The sequence below is a fragment of the Saccostrea echinata genome, unplaced genomic scaffold, assembly GCF_033153115.1.
Source record: "Saccostrea echinata isolate AGI-Se365-2 ecotype Australia unplaced genomic scaffold, CSIRO_AGI_Sech_v1 ptg000029l, whole genome shotgun sequence".
Lineage (NCBI taxonomy): Eukaryota > Metazoa > Mollusca > Bivalvia > Ostreida > Ostreidae > Saccostrea > Saccostrea echinata.
In genome coordinates, this window is record NW_026889778.1 from 33,808,966 (window position 1) to 33,829,718 (window position 20,753).

At 33.2% G+C, this 20,753-nt stretch overlaps 1 protein-coding gene across 1 annotated transcript; it reads left to right on the forward strand.

Annotated features, from left to right (window-relative positions):
- Positions 1 to 4,786: 4,786 nt before the first annotated feature.
- On the forward strand, positions 4,787 to 5,748 carry LOC133194251 (protein HtrL-like). Its single transcript, XM_061330246.1, has 2 exons — positions 4,787 to 4,844; positions 4,949 to 5,748. Exons 1-2 carry the CDS (start codon positions 4,787 to 4,789, stop codon positions 5,746 to 5,748), a joined length of 858 nt encoding a protein of 285 aa, XP_061186230.1.
- The last annotated feature ends 15,005 nt before the right edge of the window (positions 5,749 to 20,753 follow it).

Genomic DNA, 20,753 nt, shown 5'->3' on the forward strand with positions numbered 1-20,753 from the left:
AGTAGTGTATACAGAGAACATTGTACTGTAGATTTTAATATTGTTTATTATTTGAAGAATTTGATGTAACCTCAGTCACATTACCACATGTTTGTTAGATTATACTTTGCTTCATTAAGAACCTGACTGGGGGATTAAGCGAACGCTAAGTACAGTTGAACTTCAGTATTTTGAACACTGATATCTCAAATACCATGGATAATTCAAAGTGATTTGGAAGTTTCTTCTCAGTTCCGTTGAGTCCAAGGTATCAAAGTTTGACTGTAATTTCATTGTTTTTAGGCCTTTATAATTCACTTGATGAGTGATCTAGTAATGTACACAGAGAATACAAAACGGATTGAAAGCAATAAAGTTATGAACTCTTGTAGATTTCTTGTGTTCATTTTCAATTCATATTAAGAAAATAGGTGGTGATTTATAAAAAAAAACTGATCCTTTTTATACACACGGATTGTGAATTGTGATTATAAATTGAATATGAAATATAAATATACTGAGTGGATTGGACAACGGAGTAAGTCTATAATTGCACTGTCCTTAAATGGTGAAAATTGAACTTTGAGAAATCAACACCTCAAGAATGATATGGGAGAAATTAAGAATAAAGACAGAAGAAAGCACAGAAAACATATCTGATTATTAAGCTTAAAGCTGAACACGATTGATAAAAGGAAGAATTTTCTTTGTCACCATATTTAGTTTTATCCAAGATTGTCACTTACTAGCTGCTACATAAGCCTCACCTTTGTTTAGAGATTCAATGTATTTTGCTTTACAGAGTTTACCTGAACAGACATCTCTTTCATGTCATTATGATGGACTTGGGCGCAACAGAAATGACATCTGTGTGCCTCTGCCACTTCAGGAAAAATTATTACCAAAGATATTCGATGTCAGTTGCACTGGTCAATGCATTACAAAGTAAAATAAACATAAATGCACCCTCAATAAAATAAAAAAAATACATGCACTACACCCAACAGCGACCAGGTTAATTATTCAGGTGTGGGTTCCAGTGCTGACATAGGAAACAGGAAAAATAAATAAATATGCCTTAAGGCCACACCAATAAAATGTTTTGTTCATTGGTCCCGCACGCTCGAATTTAAACTATACAAATAATATTAATTTCAATTTCCCGCACCATGGAAATTCTGTGCTATTTTCTATTCCATTTTCGCTCTATATTTCGTATTTTAAATCTGCTTACTCTGCAAATCAGAAAAAATATAATTGTCCGCTCAAATTTTTTCACGCTCCGCCTAAAAATTTTGCTTAAAAAGGTAATAATATTATTATTTAACCACTTGCCCGCTCATACTTTTTTTTCATCAAATGTCCGATGAACAAGAAATTAAATTGGTGTGTAAGGAAGCTCTAAACACTAATCAAAAATGCTTTTTGGACTTTGAGAAAAATATTTCCGTATATCTAGTTAATTTTCAACATAGGGTACGTACCTGCCCTATTTCTGCAGGGAAAATGTTCAAAGACAATGGACTATCTGTGAACAGAAATCATTGTTGTTTACTTACATCGGGAAAATTAATGGAAATGATGTACTCAGTTACTTAATCTTGGTCTAACATAACATTAAAATACATTGATTCATAACAAATTGTGTCATAAACTGTAGATTCCCATTTATTCTATTTTTCTTCTAAGGGTAGATCACTCTAACTCAATAAAACTATCCTACAAATAGTAATTTTTAGTGTGCAGTGTTTAGAGCTTCCTTACTGACTGTTTTATGATTCTGCCTGAGTGGTTAGGTTCTAAACTGACTGTTTTATGTTCCTGTCTGACAGGGTTAGGTTTCTGCCTGACTGGGTTAGGTTCTAAACTCACTGTTTTATGATTCTGCCTGAGTGGTTAGGTTCTAAACTGACTGTTTTATGTTCCTGTCTGACAGGGTTAGGTTTCTGCCTGACTGGGTTAGGTTCTAAACTGACTGTTTTATGATTCTGCCCGAGTGGTTAGGTTCTAAATTGACTGTTTTATGATTCTGCCTGAGTGGGTTAGGTTCTAAACTGACTGTTTTATGATTCTGCCTGAGTGGGTTAGGTTCTAAACTGACTGTTTTATGATTCTGCCCGAGTGGTTAGGTTCTAAACTGACTGTTTTATGATTCTGCCCGAGTGGTTAGGTTTTAAACTGACTATTTTATGATTCTGCCTGACTGGGTTAGGTTCTAAACTGACTGGTTTAGGTTCTAAACTGACTGTTTTATGATTCTGCCTGACTGGGTTAGGTTCTAAACTGACTGTTTTATGATTTTGCCTGAGTGGGTAAGGTTTCTGCCTGACTGGTTTAGGTTCTAAACTGACTGTTTTATGATTCTGCCTGACTGGGATAGGTTCTATTGAACTGGCTGTTTTATTATTCTGCCTGAGTGGGTTAGGTTTCTCCATGACTGAGTTAGGTTCTAAATTGATTGTGTTATGTTCCTGCCTGAGTGAGTTAGGTTTCCGTCTGACTGGGTTAGGTTCTTAACTGACTGTTTATGATTCTGTCTGACTGGGTTAGGTTCTTAACTGACTGTTTATGATTCTGTCTGACTGGGTTAGGTTTCTGCCTGACTGGGTTAGGTTCTAAACTGACTGTTTTATGATTTTGCCTGAGTGGGTAAGGTTTCTGCCTGACTGGTTTAGGTTCTAAACTGACTGTTTTATGATTCTGCCTGACTGGGATAGGTTCTATTGAACTGGCTGTTTTATTATTCTGCCTGAGTGGGTTAGGTTTCTCTATGACTGAGTTAGGTTCTAAACTGACTGTTTTGTGATTCTGTCTGACTGGGTTAAGTTTCTGCCTGACTGGGTTAGGTTCTAAATTGATTGTGTTATGTTCCTGCCTGAATGGGTTAGGTTTCCGTCTGACTGGGTTAGGTTCTTAACTGACTGTTTATGATTCTGTCTGACTGGGTTAGGTTCTCGTCTGACTGGGTAAGGTTCTTAACGGACTGTTTATGATTCTGTCTGACTGGGTTAGGTTCTAAACTGTATGACTTGTTCCTGTTTCTGTCTGACTGGGTTAGATTCTAAACTGACTGTTTGCAGTTCGCGCATGAGTAGATTAGGTTTCTAATTTGCCTTATTTATAATTTCTGCCCGACTTGGTTAGGTTTTAAACTGAATGTTTTAGGTTCAGTTTTAGGTTTTAAAAGTTACTTGATAATGTTTCTACCTGAGCGGAATATGTTCTTAGCAAATGGTTTTTATTCCTTCCAGACTGGATAAGGATTTAACCAACCTGGGTTGGCTATGAAACTGACCGTTTATGTTCTGCTTAACCGTTACCGGTACTTTCACTTATATTTTATGTTTATTTCATGTGTAAATCAGATGTACTAGTATTTTTGTTCCGTTTCCTTAATAAATACATGTAAAGGGTCGTAGTATCACGGGGCGGGGATGGGACACATCATTTTACTGCTTAAAATGTTCGTTGAAAAGCTGCCCAGCCCACCACCTTAGTATAGGCAAACTAGGCAAATGTGTATGAATAAGTATAAATGGTATTTTGCTGTGAAAGAAGTCTTAACCTCACCCCCCCCCCCCCCCCAAGACACACACACGTCCACACGTTAAAAGATGTTCGAGTTTGCCCCCCCCCTTCTTTTTTTTCTTTTGTTGGCTTGTTAAAGTTATTTGTTATTTTAAGCAAGTTGTCTTTTTTCTGCCCCTCCTCCCATCTTTTTTTTCAAAGATGATACAACGTGCCAGAAAGAAACAAATGAACTCCAATATATACCTGCTTGAAATTGATAACCAAGTTCTCAACTGCCTTAGTTTAGTTTTCGGGGGGTGATATTGGGGTTATTATTATTTTTTTTTTTAAATTTTTAGATTCCTTTGTTGATTAGTGGATGCGGACATGTTTTTTAGCTCAGTATTTTAATCCATTCTTTATTATTCTTAATTCCTTTCCATTAATTTATACTTCGGGTTTTTTTTTTTTTTTTTTTTTTTTTTTTTTTTTTTTTTTATACAAATTATATAAGCAGTTTCCTTTCCTAAGTTCAAATAATTGCCTTACTTAATTATACTTAGATTACAAAGGATTTTATAACATCTATATGAAAAAGACAGAAACTATTAGGTCATTCAATTCAATCGGGTTAGGCCTTCCCTCTCCAATTACATAATCTAGAGTCATACCGGGATTTGTTTTTCCGAACTGCCTGACTGGTTAAGTAATAGACTCTTCCCTCCCAATGTCCAGCTGTAACAGGATGTAAACAGGATCCACATTATGAACTTTGTGGAAAGTTTCAACAATACATTGAATATTTATATTATTTGATATTGAATAATATTTATATATTTAAGACGAAAGAATAGCATTGGAAGTGAACAATATAAAGTGCGTGCTTTCTTTGGTACACTATGTAAACTGAGAATAATCTTCTATTTTATTCAAGGCTGACCCAAAAGTCTCTAGAAGACTAAAGAGAAAAATGAACTTTAAATAGAAAACATTTAATTTTAGAAATAATATTCAAACAAGTTTACTCAAAGCGGAGAAATAAATAGTAAAACCATATACAGAGTTTTATCTCTACTTTCTATGTAATACGTGCTTGTGCTTTGCTAATTTTGGTATCTGTTTATAACATGTATAACTTCACTATGTCATCAGTTGGAGGTGTGATCTGTCCCTAACATGCATAATTGCTGCCCGTGTGTATATTTTACTAGCTCAGATCCGGGTTTTAACGTAAACACCAAGTTATCGCCCAGCATTAGTATACACAAAATATACAGTATATGTGTAGAATACTAGAATGCCTAAGTACATATATGCTGAAATATCCTTAGTATTTTTCCTGTGTCTCCACAATGGTAAGTTTATTTAATTTAACTGTTGTTACATGTATACGAATGTTTTTTTTTTCTTTTCTTGATTCATTCATAAGACATAACACGATCTGATCTTTTTAATCCAGTGCAGAACGGCCAGACACACCAACCAACCCAGGAGGCCGTTTTCGTGACGGCTCTGTACGACATTGGTCGGGAAAACTGGACACACTTCCATCGAAGTTTCGATGAATACTTATCTTATTTCAGGAAAGTCCTGAGCTTGAATGTAAAAATGATCATCTATTCCGACGAATCAGTTCAAAAAGTTGTGTTGGATGAAAGGAAAAATCTACATCACAGAACACAGTCATACTCGCTACCATTTACTAATTTAGAATACTACCGATTCAGACAGCATATTGAACATGTCCTTGTCTCTCCAGAATTCCGAGATTCCAACGAAATGCTTAATCATCCAGAAGCGTTTTCCTCAAAATATTTAATCGTGGTGAACAACAAAGTTTCTTTTTTGTCAGATGCTGTAAGAAAAAATCCTTTTAACAGTACACATTTCTTTTGGATTGATGCCGGGCATGGACACGGAGATGACCTTACCAAATGGAAGAACTTTCAGCCTACAGTTCTTTTAAGTAAACGCAACAAGATCACCTTTATTGAATTGAACGATCCAGCGTTATATAAAGATATCAAAGACCTTCATAAAGTCCAAATAGACCCTGTTTTAACTGGAGAGTTCTTTGGGGGTGACGCTGGAGCCATTTTGAAATATGAAAAACTCTACAAGAAAACTTTTCGAAAACTCCTCACGGAAAACATAGTGGATGATGATCAAAGCGTGGCGTTTCATTGTTATAAAGAAAATCCCAATCTGTTTGAAAATGTTTGTGGATCCTGGTCTGATGCCTTTAAATTGTTTTCATAAAAGATGAGAGAGAGGAGCAACCTCGCTGTACATAAAGTTTGAAATCAAGTGATAGTAGTACCACGGAACAGTATGTTTTTATCACATGATGTATCACATCACGTGATGACTTTTTATGTTTTGTATTTGATTTTTATACATGTATTTTGCTTTGTCTGTTTGTTTGTTTGTGTGTATGTGTGTGTGTGTTTTTTTTTTTATATTATTATAATTTTTAAAAGGGTATTTCTTGCATGGTGAATGAATTTGGCTCTTTCGCTTTGCGTTACTAGTACAGTGTACTTATTACAAAAATTGATATTTGATGAGGTGATTTCGACTTTATCATCTACCGAAATTCATGTTGATAAGCAATAAGATGACTGATTTTAGTTTGAAAGTATCTCCTACTCTAATTACTATCGTGTACACTATTTTTTATAGTCAAATTGAAAGCGTTAAACCTCTTTGAATGAGAGTTATCTTTCCTTTTTCATATTGCCAAAACAATCTTGAATCTTGCATTCTTTTTCTTATTCTGAATCTTGCATGCCTCGTTCCCCCAGTATTATACACATCTTTTTAAAGAGGGGTTGTGTATTAGTGCAGCTATATATTGATATTTACATCCACTGAATATTATTTTCTTTATTTCGTATGAAAACCATTGTCGTTTATCAGACAGTAAACACCCCTAAGCAAGCTTCTTGAGCAGCGGCTCTTCCATCAATTATGCATACAAAGACATACACATCTAAAATAAAATATTTAATATATTTAATTTTAATTGTTTTGTTTTTCTACAGATCTAAATATAAACAAATAAAATGCCTTTCTTTGTTTGTTAGTACGGGAATTAACGTTGCAGCTATTGCGGGAAAAAATACATAACCTGCGTAAGCGTTTTATGTTTTTTTTTCTGCAACAGCTGCGACATGCATTTATTCCTATACTAACAACCAAAGAAAGTATTTTATTGTTTAAATGAATAAACCCAGGGAAAGTTGTTGTAAATGAGACACAGAAGTCGATGTCCACAAAGAAATAAAAAGAATTCTTTGAGTCTCAAAATGGGCGGGGCAGGGGGGAGGCATGGGTATATACGGGTGAGTTAGGGAAGTGAGCACAATTATAAATAAGATGATGTAAGGGAATACTAATGATGTCGAAAATCTTCATAACTGAAAGTGAGGTAGGGATCTTCATTAGCATTTTTAACTATTTTCCTTAATATTTACACGGTTCTTGACGAACAGATCGGAGGGATGATCCCCTCCTAATTTGACATTGTAGATAAAAGGGTTTATTCATTTTTAGCAAATCCGAGCCGAAGGCTCACCTAAGCTTTTCTGATCAAAATTTGTCCTTTGTCTGTCATTGTTGTTGTCGTCGTCGTAAATTTTTACAATGTCTTCTTCTTTAGAACCACCAATTTCAACCAAACTTGGCACAGACTATCATTAAGTAAAGGGGATTCAAGTTTATTCAAATGTAATACCACACCCTCTCCCAAGGGAAGATAATTAAGAAATAGTAAGAACTGGGTGGGGTCATTTAAAAATCTTCTCAAGAACAACTTCGTCAAAGAAGAGGAAACTTACATGGCAGGTTCTTGTCATAGTGTTGATTCAAGTTTGTTCAAAGCGTGACCCCTGGTGGTAGGGTTGGGCCACTCTGTGTGAACAAATTTTTATATGGGTACATGAGTAAGTATAATATATATATATATATATATATATATATATATATATATATATATATATATATATATATATATATATATATATATATATATATATATATATATATATATATATAGAATAAGACAATGTACGTTTTACTGCTTGTCGTAATTAATTAGCGATAATTAATTCGTTCAATTATGTAAATCGCACTTCACCATAGTTCACCCGATAGACCGGACGCAATTCATAGCGCTCCGGATTTCTTTGTTCAAGACTGCTTATTAGTAGTAGTGCTAGTTGTTTTTGTTTCTCTATTTCCTTTGTTTTTATGACTTCTTAACTTTTTCTTTGTCCTGAGGAAGGAGCAGGTCGTCCCGAAAATTTGACGATTATTATTGTCCGTGTCGTTGGTCATTTTTAGTGCTTTGTATATATATATATATATATATATATATATATATATATATAGATATAGATATAGATATATAGATATAGATATAGATAATATGTAAAATTGTGTTCCATTTCATTGCAAAAGTTAAAAAATTAATTTAATCAATTATATGCCAACAACCTGATCAATATGAATAAACAAGCAATATAACCTACAAATACTGAATCTATTTAATACATATGCCAGAAACATGCATACATGTACTCATTTAGCTATAGTACATGTATATATCTACATGTACTGCAATAATATGAGACACCAGCTAGTTTATATGAATTGACCCTTAAAATTCGGATTTTTCCGTATGGCAGCAAATAAATAATGAATAAGCACCCAAGATTAAAGTTAGTATGAATATTTCTGAATACACAAACCTAAAAATGCTGCATTTTTCAAATCAAAAAAGATTAGTCAATGCCCTCTTATTTGTATCCATAAATTTTGAAAGAGATTAAATCAAGAGCATTTTAAAAAAGAGACATTCCATATATTTGTATGTTTATCTTTTTTTCAATTTTGACTTGTAAACAGAAAGCAAGTTTTTCAAAAACTCCAGAAATGAAGCATGTATGACATATGAAGAACATGGTTTTTCTCGCTTATCATTTTAACATTTATGGGATTAAAAATGAGAAAGCAATTATATTAGCAAATTAAATTATTAATTTTATTCAAGTTTGTCCTCACAAATTAAAAATGTTATGCTGGGAAACGGACAACCAATAATATGAATATTGTACACATTCTCGACAATTCCTTCGATTCCTATTAATCAAGAATTTCCTACATTTAATTGTTAGCTATCTAAATTTCAATGCTTATTACATTTCAACAGTTGAATACTGTAATTATTTTCATTACAATTTATAGATTTTAAGCGCGTGCGTGTGTTTTTTTTTCTCATCCTCCTCAAGTTTTCCTCTCACGCTAGAATCGAGCAGATGAAATAAATTTTACTGCTGTTGATTATTTAGGATAGTATGATTGGATTTTTCGGATTACATTTCATAAATGATTATATTTGAATAAGGAAAATTGCATTTTAATATCTATGTCCAGACTAAGGAAGTTGTTTTCTCTTTTGAGGAAAAATAATTAAGACAAACTCATCAAAACATTACAAAACGGCACAAATAGAGTTTTGTATGCAGATGTTCTGCCATATTGAATAACTACTTCATAATACACTTACATCTCTTTGATATGGGGCGTTCTCGCTTTCTTTTCTTTGTCCATCATTCTACGTCTGAAAAAGACAAAAATAGAATAAAAATAGACATCAATCATTTTATTCTTTTAAAGCAATATGCAGAATGCCTGTTTGAACACAGCAAAAAAAAAAAAAAAATTACTGCAAGATTTTTAACATTGCGATAAGTCTCACGCAGGTGCAAAAGTGCATACAATTAAGAGGAATGAATAGCAATTGATGAGAAAACAAATGAAAAAATCATTATAGTGAGTAAATCAATTTATTGTATCATGATAAATATAGACAAAATATACATATTAGTTTCATTGAGATGATATGAAGACAGAATTTATAAAGAGGCACAGCATGCTCTTTTTTCGCGTTAATTGAGTTACAATGTACATGTAATACAAAACTGTTCAGATATACATATATAAGGACAAGCAGAAAAACCAGAAAGCAAAGTATATCTTAGAACATTGTAAAGTATAATTATATATTTCTTTTGGATTTCTACCAGTAGATATACATGAAAGTCTTAGTATATAAAATCAAACGGTAATTTCTGAAACTGGAATAGTTTTAAAGTTAAAAAAAATATCATAGTTCAAACGTTGCCAAATTGAACTTCGGTTATTTTGCCGCGTAAAAATCACCTGCTAACGCATTAATTTGATAGTAGACATTAGCTTGACTTCACTACAGCGCTGTTCCACGACGAATGTAAACCTATAGGGTTTGAGACAATGATTTTAATCAAAAAATAAACATATTAAACTATTTACAATGTACTTATTATAGAGTGCATTGACCTATAATCCAATCGGGATATGAAAGTGTAAGACTTTTGCGTAATAATAAAGAAACCTGGTAATCGGATGAAGGACAATGTAAGCTACCAGGATGTTTATCTATCTTGGGAAGTCGATACAGGAACAGTAATGGAACATTGCTAAAGTTATCTTAACATTATATTAACTTTTGCACAATACTGGGACGTCGGACTGAAGCTTATTAAAGTTTATGTTTCAATTACAATTTATTTTATAATATTCCAGGATTTTGTATAAATTTATTGAATAACTTGTTTACTTGAATCTGATTTGTCTATTTCATATGTAAATGAGTATTATGCATTGTACAGTATAAAATACGATCTACGAAGCTCTTCGAGAGAGCCACTATACGATCATCTGTACGACCTATCACTTTCTGTAATTAAACTTCTTGAAAAAGACTATTGGTCTCATTGGCTTACACGAATCCTATTCTGAACAATTGAGAAAAACTGCTGTGTTAATTTGTCCACTCTTTTGTCTCATTTGGTGAGGGATATTAATCTTAATTTTTTTTTTTTTACTTTTAACAGCAAATAAGTGCAGAATAATAAGTTGATCAAAAATAGTTTTAGTGTCATCATTATAAAACTCGAGATTAGTGAATTGGTTTGTATTAAGCCTGGACTTTTATGTAGACTACTAGACTTTGACCCGTGCGTGCACGGGTTGACATTGTTATGAATGCATCCATGTGCATATCGGACATTTACCAAGGGTATCCTAAGTAGGAACTTGAAAGTACTTCTTGCTGCAATAATGAAGCCTTTTCATGGGGGGTGGTGGTGGTGGTGGGGGGGGGGGGGTTTACAACTAATCAGTAACATTTTAAAATAAATGTTTTGATGTAATTATTCAGAGCATATATTATTCAACATACTTATTCAAAATATTTAGTAAAGTCTGAGTTTACCGCAAACTTTAAAGTTTACTGACCTTGACCGATTTTATTTTGGGACAGCCAATGAGAATTTGGGAGCGGATCTTGAACTGAATATGGGAATTTTTCTTACTTCATACGTAAATAATGAAGCAAAAATAAAATACATACCTCATAAACATTTATATATCTGTTTAGTGATAACAAAAGTTAATCTACTGCAGTATTAAACGTTTGCAATCAAAGTCATTACTTCACCTGAGAACTGTCATGGCTGCTGAAGAAGACAACTTGTTTTCACGCTGGTGTATTTTTTCTTGTGGCGATTTAATAAAACGTTAGTTTGTTTGCTACGATTAAATATAATTCATTTCATCAATGAATAAATATTTTTTTATGATCTTAATTTTGTCCCACCTCATAGTTTTGAGATTTACTATGCATGGATTATATTTCAAATGATCGATATTTCAGCAGCATTGATAGAATGAACTGTACGGGCCTCAAGGGCTGACCTCAGACTACCTATTATTAAAAGCGTAGTTATCACGACAACCTTTACATATTTAGAAGAACAGTTAGGGTGTCCCTTCTATATAACGTACTGAAGATCAATAATAATTTACATATTTAACCCACTTTTTTTTTTTGAAAGTTAAAGAAATTTTTGGAGGTGAATTTAAATATAAACAATAAAATGCTTTCTTTGATGGTTCACGTGGGAAATGCTTGGCGCAAGCATTGCAGAAAAAAATTACATAATCCGCTAATACGGGTTACATGTTTTTTTTTTCTGCAATGCTACTTTTATGCTAGTGTCATGCATATCTCACATGAACCACTTAAGAAAGCATTTTATTATTTAAATAACAGCTACGAATGCATGATACATATGCATGGACATACACGCGGACAAACAGGCAGGACAATAAACACAAAGGCATACATAAAAGACAGGGGTAAGTGTTGTTGTCAACATGGCTATAGGATTTGACTGGTTATACCTGGGCCCCAGGTAACTCAGGGGGTGTTCACAGTATTGTTGACAGACCAGGATCAGAGGTCATTACACAGTGTTACATGTATTTACATAACAAACCTATAAGCCTACAATAATGCTATTAATTTCACTACACTCTCGTAAGAAATATAATGTGAATTTTTTGCATGGAATCAAATATTTCTTTGCCCTTAGTTTATGTTTCATATTTACCGCGTTATAAATCTCAGCAGTGAAGGTAATAGTAAACATGGCGAACAAATTCAAGTTGCAATCATTTAGACACATTTCAAATTGAAAATATTGGTTATATTGACGTTATTTGATTATTTCGATTTATTTCAAAGTTAAGAAATGAAAATAATGTTATTGTAATTTTTGGCGGAAAAAGATTGCCTACTTCACTAAGATGTGATTCTAGCTGGAGTTGTAACACCCCCACCCCCACCCCCTTCCCCTCAAAAAAGCATCAAAGAAAGGAAGAATAAAATAAAATCGGGTAGTTACATTATATTGTTCCTACGATCATGAGATTTTTGCCTCCGTTGAGATGGCCAGAGACATGAATTACATGTAATAAATGTGTCTCCGTGATGGCGAATGATTATGCACGTAGCCACAATATCACATTTGCATGGATAAACTCAGAAACGATAAATAAATACAAAAACGTGTAAATTTTCATTGGAAATTTGCTATGTATTCTGTTCAAATATATTTATGATTTCTTATTAGAGAAATTATTAAATAAAAAATATATATCTACTTAATATTTTTGTGATTTAGCGTGAATGTAATGCGCACGCGCAAGATTGTAAAATCCAAAAAATCCAGATGATTTCCGGAATTTTTTGTGGAATTTTCGTTGATTATTAAATAGCGAAGCTGAATTGAGAAAAATATAAACAAATTGGTAATCTTCAAGTACCAATGATGTTTAAAATATATAAAACAAAAGACAGTACTCTTCCGATTTATCGGTATTAAAGGCCAAAAATTTGAGTCTATAATTTTAATATAGTAGTATAGATTAAAGGTGACAAATGGATCTCCAGTGTTTGTGGTTTTTGTAGTAGAATACCTTTTGTTAGTGTATACTTTAACATCATTTTTCAGTTCCTGGTTTTTTCGGGGGGAGTTGGGGAGGAAAAGTAAAGTCTTTCTGAATTATTTGCCTCTTTTAAAATCAGTATTTTTTTTCAGCAAGAAAAAACAGAATTCCGTCCTGTAGTTGTTACAAAATCTGTTCTACAAACTTTATCTCATCCTCACAATGTCAAGGTTTCGTGATTTCGTAACTCCACAACATTGTGAGGATGACTTTATCTAGATCAGAGGTTTACATTCTTAAGTGGCCAAAACCTTTGACATATCAGTTCTTAAGAGCCTTACTGCCTGATGTCAACATCACACAATGTCCTAAATGTAACAAGGTAATATATCAATATTCTACATGTAATAAAAAGTAACAGATATCAGTTATTCAGATTCCTACTGCCTGATGTCAACATCACACAATGTCCTAAATGTAACAAGGTAATACATCAATATTCTACATGTAATAAAAAGTAACAGATATCAGTTATTCAGATCCCTACTGCCTGTGGTTACCATCAATGTTCTAAATGCAACAAGGTAATATATCACTCCAAAATGTAATAAAATGTAACAGATATCAGTTCTTCATATCTTTTCTGCTCGATGTCACCATCACATCAATGTTCTAAATGTAATTAGGTAATACGTCACTGTTCTTAATGTGATATGTAAAATCATTACACGATTTGCATGTAGCAAATAATGTTTTTAGTCAAAACTATGATTCAAATTTGATAAAGTATTACCAGAATTAGGTAACTGTAACTCACTATCTCAAGCATAATAAGATGTTACATTGTAACAGGAAAGACAGTCTTAATTGAAACAAGTTTAAGGTATCCGATCCATAAAAGGACATAATTTTCTAACCTTAAATATTCATCCTGTATTAAATACTTGAAAATTAATTCAAAGCATTTTAGAGTAGAAAAGGATTTACCAGGAGAAATTTTCAAAAATATAATTACCTAAGCAGTAATTAATTAATGAAGAATGCATTGAGGTCTATGGGGACAAGCAAATTTTTGAAAATAAAAATTTAAATACTAAGAATATCAAAAAATGCTTTGGTGGGAAGATGTATTTAATTATTAGGAATAGAAAACCGATTGAAAACTATAATTTTTTTACCAGATAGATTATTTTATAATTGATTTTTATTGATTAAAAGCAAAGGGGGATAACTCTTCAAGGGCAGGACAAGGTCAAAAGTTAGGATACATTCCGCTCTTACATATTGATACTAAAACATGAAGATTATGTCTACATATACTGAGTATTCAGCCAATATATATCTGTTATGCATTCAGATTCATTGAATCTGAGGCTATTATGGATCGGATATCTTAATTAAAGTTACCATTGTTACACTGATCTAAATGCAATACATGTAATGCCATTGGATTATAAGTCAGATTTTATTGCTGAGAACTTGATTTTATGTGATTTTGCAAGCTTCTTTTGAGGCTAAAAATGGAGTTCTTGTGAATAATAACGAGAGGTAACTCGTATTATGATGTAGAAGATACACATATGCAACATATTATATAATGCTACACTGAATTAATGTGGTACATAAAAAATGCACTAGTACTTTCTGATTTTTATGTAAAGATGTATTTTCAAACCAACAAAAAATTCCAGCAGTTTTCTATTCTCTGTGAGAGTGTTGTGTTGATGTTACTCAGTAGATGTGAATTGTTCTGTTTTCAGTTGTTCCACACAAATGACTTTGAACTCCAATATCTACTGTCCATTCTGTAGGAGCACCTTGGATGACTGAAAAATTGTTCAACAAAAAAAGGGATCATAATCCATTTTATGAGAAAAAAGAACTAGTGATCACAAATCATGATCTAAACCAAGAAAGAAATCTCTGTATCAAAGTCCTGGTATTGCATCAAGTGTAGTATATGCATCTTTTTGAATCTCCCATTCAGTTTTAATGGCAAGCTGTTCAGATTTCCTCTTATACAAGTCTTGGCAAATCCTGTGATGCTGTTTCTTTAATGTCTTTGTTTTGAGTAATTCCATGAATTCTTTAATTGATATTTATATTTAAGTGTGATGAAAGGATTTTGTAAATTATATATTTTTGTAAAATTCACAGAATGTGAAAAAAATAGCATTCTTAGTAACTTATTTCTACTGTAAAATTAAATGTTGTACAATGTTAATATGATCCGAAAACAAAAAGAAATAAAAGATTAAAAACTTTTAGATTAATCAAATTTTATCCACTGATGCTAGAAAGAGTGCCTTTATTGAAGAAAAGGTATTTCTAGAAAGGTGACAAGAGGAGTAATCAGACCAATGCTTACAATATTTAAAAAAAAAGGGGGGGGTGAAAGTGATGATAGATTAATTTTTTTTCCAAGTGAAAGACTGAAAGTAATTGTTTTACTGGAAATATTTAGACTTGATTCCTTATAAAGTAACAAGTATTTAACAAGCATTGCCCAAGTCTTTCAATGAATTTAAATATATATATATATCAAACCTTGAATACTATTGTTGTATTTTTGACCAAAATAAAATGGGGACTAAACACTCTGTCTAAAATTAACATTTTAATATTGATTATGTCGGAAAGTATTTAACATGGCCATAGGAACGGGGGGGGGGGGGGGTCCTGTGGCCTATAAAACTGAAATTGCTCTCTATGTTCCTGTTTAATATTTTAGTTCACACACAAATTTCACTTGTAGAAGTAAAATATACCAATTGTAGTACGTTTCAGATTGATTTGTCAAAATTTTAAAGAGTTGTGGCATTTTAAAAAAGATTTCATTGTGAATAACGTCTTTAACAGAGAAACTTTAGATATTGATACTTGATACAAAGGTCATTAGGACAAGATTAAGGTCACAGGGTAAAAATGTTAATATTAAATTTAAAAAAAAAAAGTAAATATTGATAATGCTACAATTTTAAAATGGAGAAACATTAGAAACACAGGTTTCTTCTAACCATGCTAACTGCGGTCGAAGATCAAGGTTTTATGTTTTGGAAGATCGTTTTAATTCACTTGCCTGCTGTTTAGGTATAATAAGTATTTTGAATGTTTTTTTTTTTTCAAATTTTCAAATATATGTCAAATTTAAGTTGCAAATGAAGAAGTAACGTGATGTGTTTGTGAAGCACTGATGCCCCCGTAAGGCAGCTCAAGGCATGGGTTAAAGTTGTTCAAATGTAGGTCAAACTCCAAGGTCAAGATTTCAACAAGCTAATTCAGAGAATTTGTGTCCCCCGCTTGGGGAAAAAAGAAGAGCATGTGCAGTTCGGGGGGGGGGGGTGGGTGGGTCGGACTCCCCCCCCCCCGGATTTGTAGAATTATTAAATGTATACATGTATATTGAAGCAAATAATAAGTGCCAATATGGATGTAAAGACTTAATTGCTTATTCTATAGAAGATTCTTTTTATATAGAATATTCATCAGACTGTAATGATGATTTTATGAGTTTGTACAAGCCAGATGTCATAACTTTTTCATTTCACTTGCTGAATACTATCATTTAGTAAATAAAAAAAAATATCAAAAAAAAAAAAAAGATCGTGCGGGATTAGAACCCGGGACCTCTCACATGTTAATCGAGATATCGCCCGGAAGTTGTAATTTTTACAAATCAAAAGCACTAAGGGATTTCGTAAGGCGAAATAACCTTAATTTTTTGTTGGGTAGCATACAAAAAATACACATTTACGGTTACCAAGACCATGTTAGATTACATTTTTTCAGATGCTTATATGTACATGTGTCTCAGATCCTATGATATCCTTGATGAAGGGGCATTCTCAAGTACGTCTGACCACCTCCCCATTATATAAGTATTTAATATACAGAGTAACCAACACCATCTCACTGATATTAAAAGCAAATCACCAGCTTGGCACAAAATTTCTAACGATTCTATACTGTCGTACCAAACTGAAGTTTGTCGTCAGCTAGAGATAGGAAATAAAGAACCAGAAACTCTTTCAGAAATAAATGAACTCTATGGATCCATTGTTAAATGCCTAATTTCAAGCGCAGATACTGTTATTCCTAGATCTAAATTTAACCCCCATAGTAAACCATATACTGGACGAAAGAAGTGAAAGAGACCCATGCGCAGGAAAGGAGTATGAGAAACATTTGGATTGAGGAGGGAAGACCTAGAGGGATGCATTATCAAGCATATTTCAACTATAAACGTGCCAAAAGGCATTTTCGGAAATGCCAGACATTTGCTTTTCGAACAGTATATCAAAAACACTTATACTGACATTGACCAAGCAGCTAGGTGTGATACACGACTATTTTGGAAACTGATAAGTAGAAAAAATAACCCGACGCGATAAGATTTATCCAGAGATAATATACAAAGGAATAACTGCAACTACACCCGAAGCGGAAGCTGATGTTTTTGCAGCATATTACTTAGACATTTACACTCCCCACAGTGATAGCAAATATGAAGATGAAAACAAAATACAGGTGGATACAGAGTATGGAAATATCAAATATGATAATTAAATGATGTACGTCTTGAGTTCGAAATCTTGGAATCAGAAATTATCTCAAGCTACCTGTGTACTAATGCCCTCAAATTGCGCAAGGCGCCGGGTGATTCAAGCAGAACACCTAAAATATGGCGGTGTCGCAGTTACGCATCAACTCTGCAGACTATTTAATGGTATCCTGAAGGTCGGACGGATTCCTACAGAATGGAAAAGGAGCATCGTAGTTCCTATTTACAAGGGGGATAACAAGGCAAAAAACTCTCCAGATAGCTATCGACCGGTGTCTCTACTGTCGTGTTTGTTAAAACTATTTGAAAAAAATATTATATAATAGAATAACAGAAATTAGTCTCAGTAAAATCAAATTTCCAAACCCCCAACAGCAGGGATTTCAGAGGGATCTGAGCTGCATTACGGCAGGTTTTAACTTACAAGAAACAATTGGGCATTTCAATGATCATGGCAGCACTGTATACACTGCATTTTTAGATTGTAAAAAGGATACGACACAGTTTGGAGAAAAGGTCTTATGGTAAAACTGCGTAAATTGGGTTTAAAGGGTAAAGTATGGGAAATTATAGATGACTGTCATTGTGAAACCGAAAGCTTAGTAGCTGTTAATGGGCACATGTCCCAATGGTTTGAAATAAAACAGGGTGTACGGCAGGGAGATGTACTGTCTGGCTTTTTATATTGTGTTTTTATTAATGATTTATTGAATTCATTAGCGTGTGTAAATAAAAATTTCGGTGTATATAATGTAACATCAACAAACCCAGCCTTAGCTGATGATGTAGCATGCTTAAGTTTAAGCCCGAACGGGTTCCAAAAAATGTTGGACATAGCATATAAGTATTCTTGTTTATGGCGCTTTTCATTTAATGCGCAAAAATCATGTATTGTTGTTTATGGTAAGGGCAAGCCCACAACACAGCAAGTTTGGAAACTAGGTGGTGAAAACATTCCGTCGAGTGACAGCTATAAACATTTGGGAATCATCCAACATTGTCGATTTAAATCCAGTGGCCGAACAACAAATAGCTGTGCACAACAAAGGTAGAAAAGCATACTTTGCGATACGTAATGATCTGTCCAATAATACCAACCCTTTAACCCTTGTTAGTCTATACAGGAAAATTGTGTTACCTACTGTTTTATATGGATGCGAGCTGTGGAACAATTTAAAACAAACGGATTTACATCTCCAAAGTAACTTTCAGCATTTTATGACAAAAGATATTCAGCATCTTAAAATTTCTACCAGATCAGATACGTGCAAACATCCCATTATCTCAGAAATAGACAAGCGAAAACTATTATTCTTTGGGAAACTGTGTAAATTAGACATTAACACTCTAAAAAAGCATCTTCTTGGCAAGATTATATGATTTCTTACAGAACAACAAGAAACATTTTTCTGGTTTTATGAAGGATTTGTTCGAAATATTGATGAAATACAATTTAATACAGTGCCTACAGCTGTTTACTGAAAACGGACAATTTCCCGAGAAAGGAACGTGGGAAATTATTGAAAAAAAGGCGATCCATCACTTCCAAACTGAGGCTTGGAAAATCCGCACAGAAGCAGACCCCGACTTCAGAATGTCTAGAATCCTTCATAATATAGCGTTAAACCTATCAAAATTTGGAAATTTACCCTTTCGTTCGATGATGTCCCATACATCAGATTTCTCGCCAAACTCTGGACTATCCCACCTTCGTCTACGGTACAAATATGTAGTTTATGTCAAAATGTGTATGATAATCTATTTCAGCATGCTGTGTTGGGGTGCCCACTCACTAGTCATATCAGAAATGCTTTCTTTGACAACATAGTAAATAACTTTGACTTACACTTGTACGTAGAACTCTCACAGTCAAGCAATGATGTGTTGTATTTAATGTTACTAGGAAGGCTCGAACCAACTTCTTTAACAGATATAAATGACATTAAAGAATTTATTTGTACAAGCTCAAAATTTATTTGTGGTGCCACTGCCTATTATGGCAAGGCTACTCAAAATGTTCAAAATGTCCACTAACAGTAGGATTATTTTTCCTTTTTCTCTCTATTTTTTCTTTCTTTTCGTTTCTCTTTGACATGTATATATGTTATTTTCACCTGTCGTATTCATTTTCTATGATGTTCTTTATGCATTATAATATTTAATTTGTATGTATCGGAAATCTCCGAAAGGGGGAAATAAAGATTGAATGAATGAATGAATGCGTGGCTCTCTTTTTTTTTTTATTGAATGGCTCTACTGCTTAACGGAATGATTGTAATTTTCCCAGAAGCGTGGCTAAGGCCTGCTTCAAGGTGAATATTTACTCAAATTACACTGATGGCCCAACGGTAAGTCAATTAACACTATCCATTCAACAGCTATTGTTAGAAGAGTAGAAAGTAGAGTAGCACCATGCAAACAAGTAAAGGTTACATGTAGGTTTTATTAACAGTACGCATTTGAATAAAGCACCAAACGAACCTTATATGCAATGAGAAAATATGACATACCGCGTAATGCGTAGAACAGCAAGGGTCTCATGATGCAAACGCATGTTGGCTAACATTCAACGCAACAACACGATATCTGAACAGGATAAAAATTATAAATATATAAATTAAAATTTAAAGTAAACTGAATGCATACAAGGGAAAGTGAATGTCAAACCCTTATTACATACTTGGTCAAATAAAGAATATTTTATAGACCTCCTCTCAGCATGTGGATAATTTAGATACTTTTCATAACGGTACAACAAATAATATTCAACTGGGATTTCAAGCTGACATATTATCTTCGTTGCATGTAAGTAAACATATAAGTATTGTTCTTCAAGCATATAAAATCCTTCTTCATTAAATACGCAAACAATGCAATGATCTAATTGTGAAATGGGAAGCAGTATTTTCTGTTGTGTGAAGATATCGCCCGTATAATTTTAAATTGCATTCATTTTTGCATAAATAAACATTTCTGCTATATCCATTTTATAAGTAAAAAGATCAAGAATAAACATTTAATAATTTATTTTAAAATAACTATAAAAAAAATTCTCTTTATTGTAGAATAAGTATTTTCCTCATTATTTTTATTGTAAAAACTATGAAACATCAATGTATAAGACATATATATAATTTATTTTTCGAGGCCGAAGTGGAACTGAGTCAGACAGACAAGAAGTAAATAAAAAGAGAGGGAGAGAGTGGGGAGGGAGGCAGGAAGGGAGAGATAAAGCAAGTGGGGAGAGAGAACGAGTGGAGAGAGAACGAGTGGGGAGAGAGAGAAAGAGGGTGGGGGCGTGAGTGGAGAGAGAGCGGGTGAAGAGAGTTAGTAGGGAGATAGAGACAGTTAGTGGATGGAGAGGGAA

Coding starts and splice junctions, on each gene's coding strand:
- LOC133194251 (XM_061330246.1), top strand. CDS start 4,787: ATGCCTAAGTACATATATGCTGAAATATCCTTAGTATTTTTCCTGTGT. Junction 4,845..4,948: donor TTTCCTGTGTCTCCACAATG/GTAAGTTTATTT, acceptor TTTTTAATCCAG/TGCAGAACGGCCAGACACAC.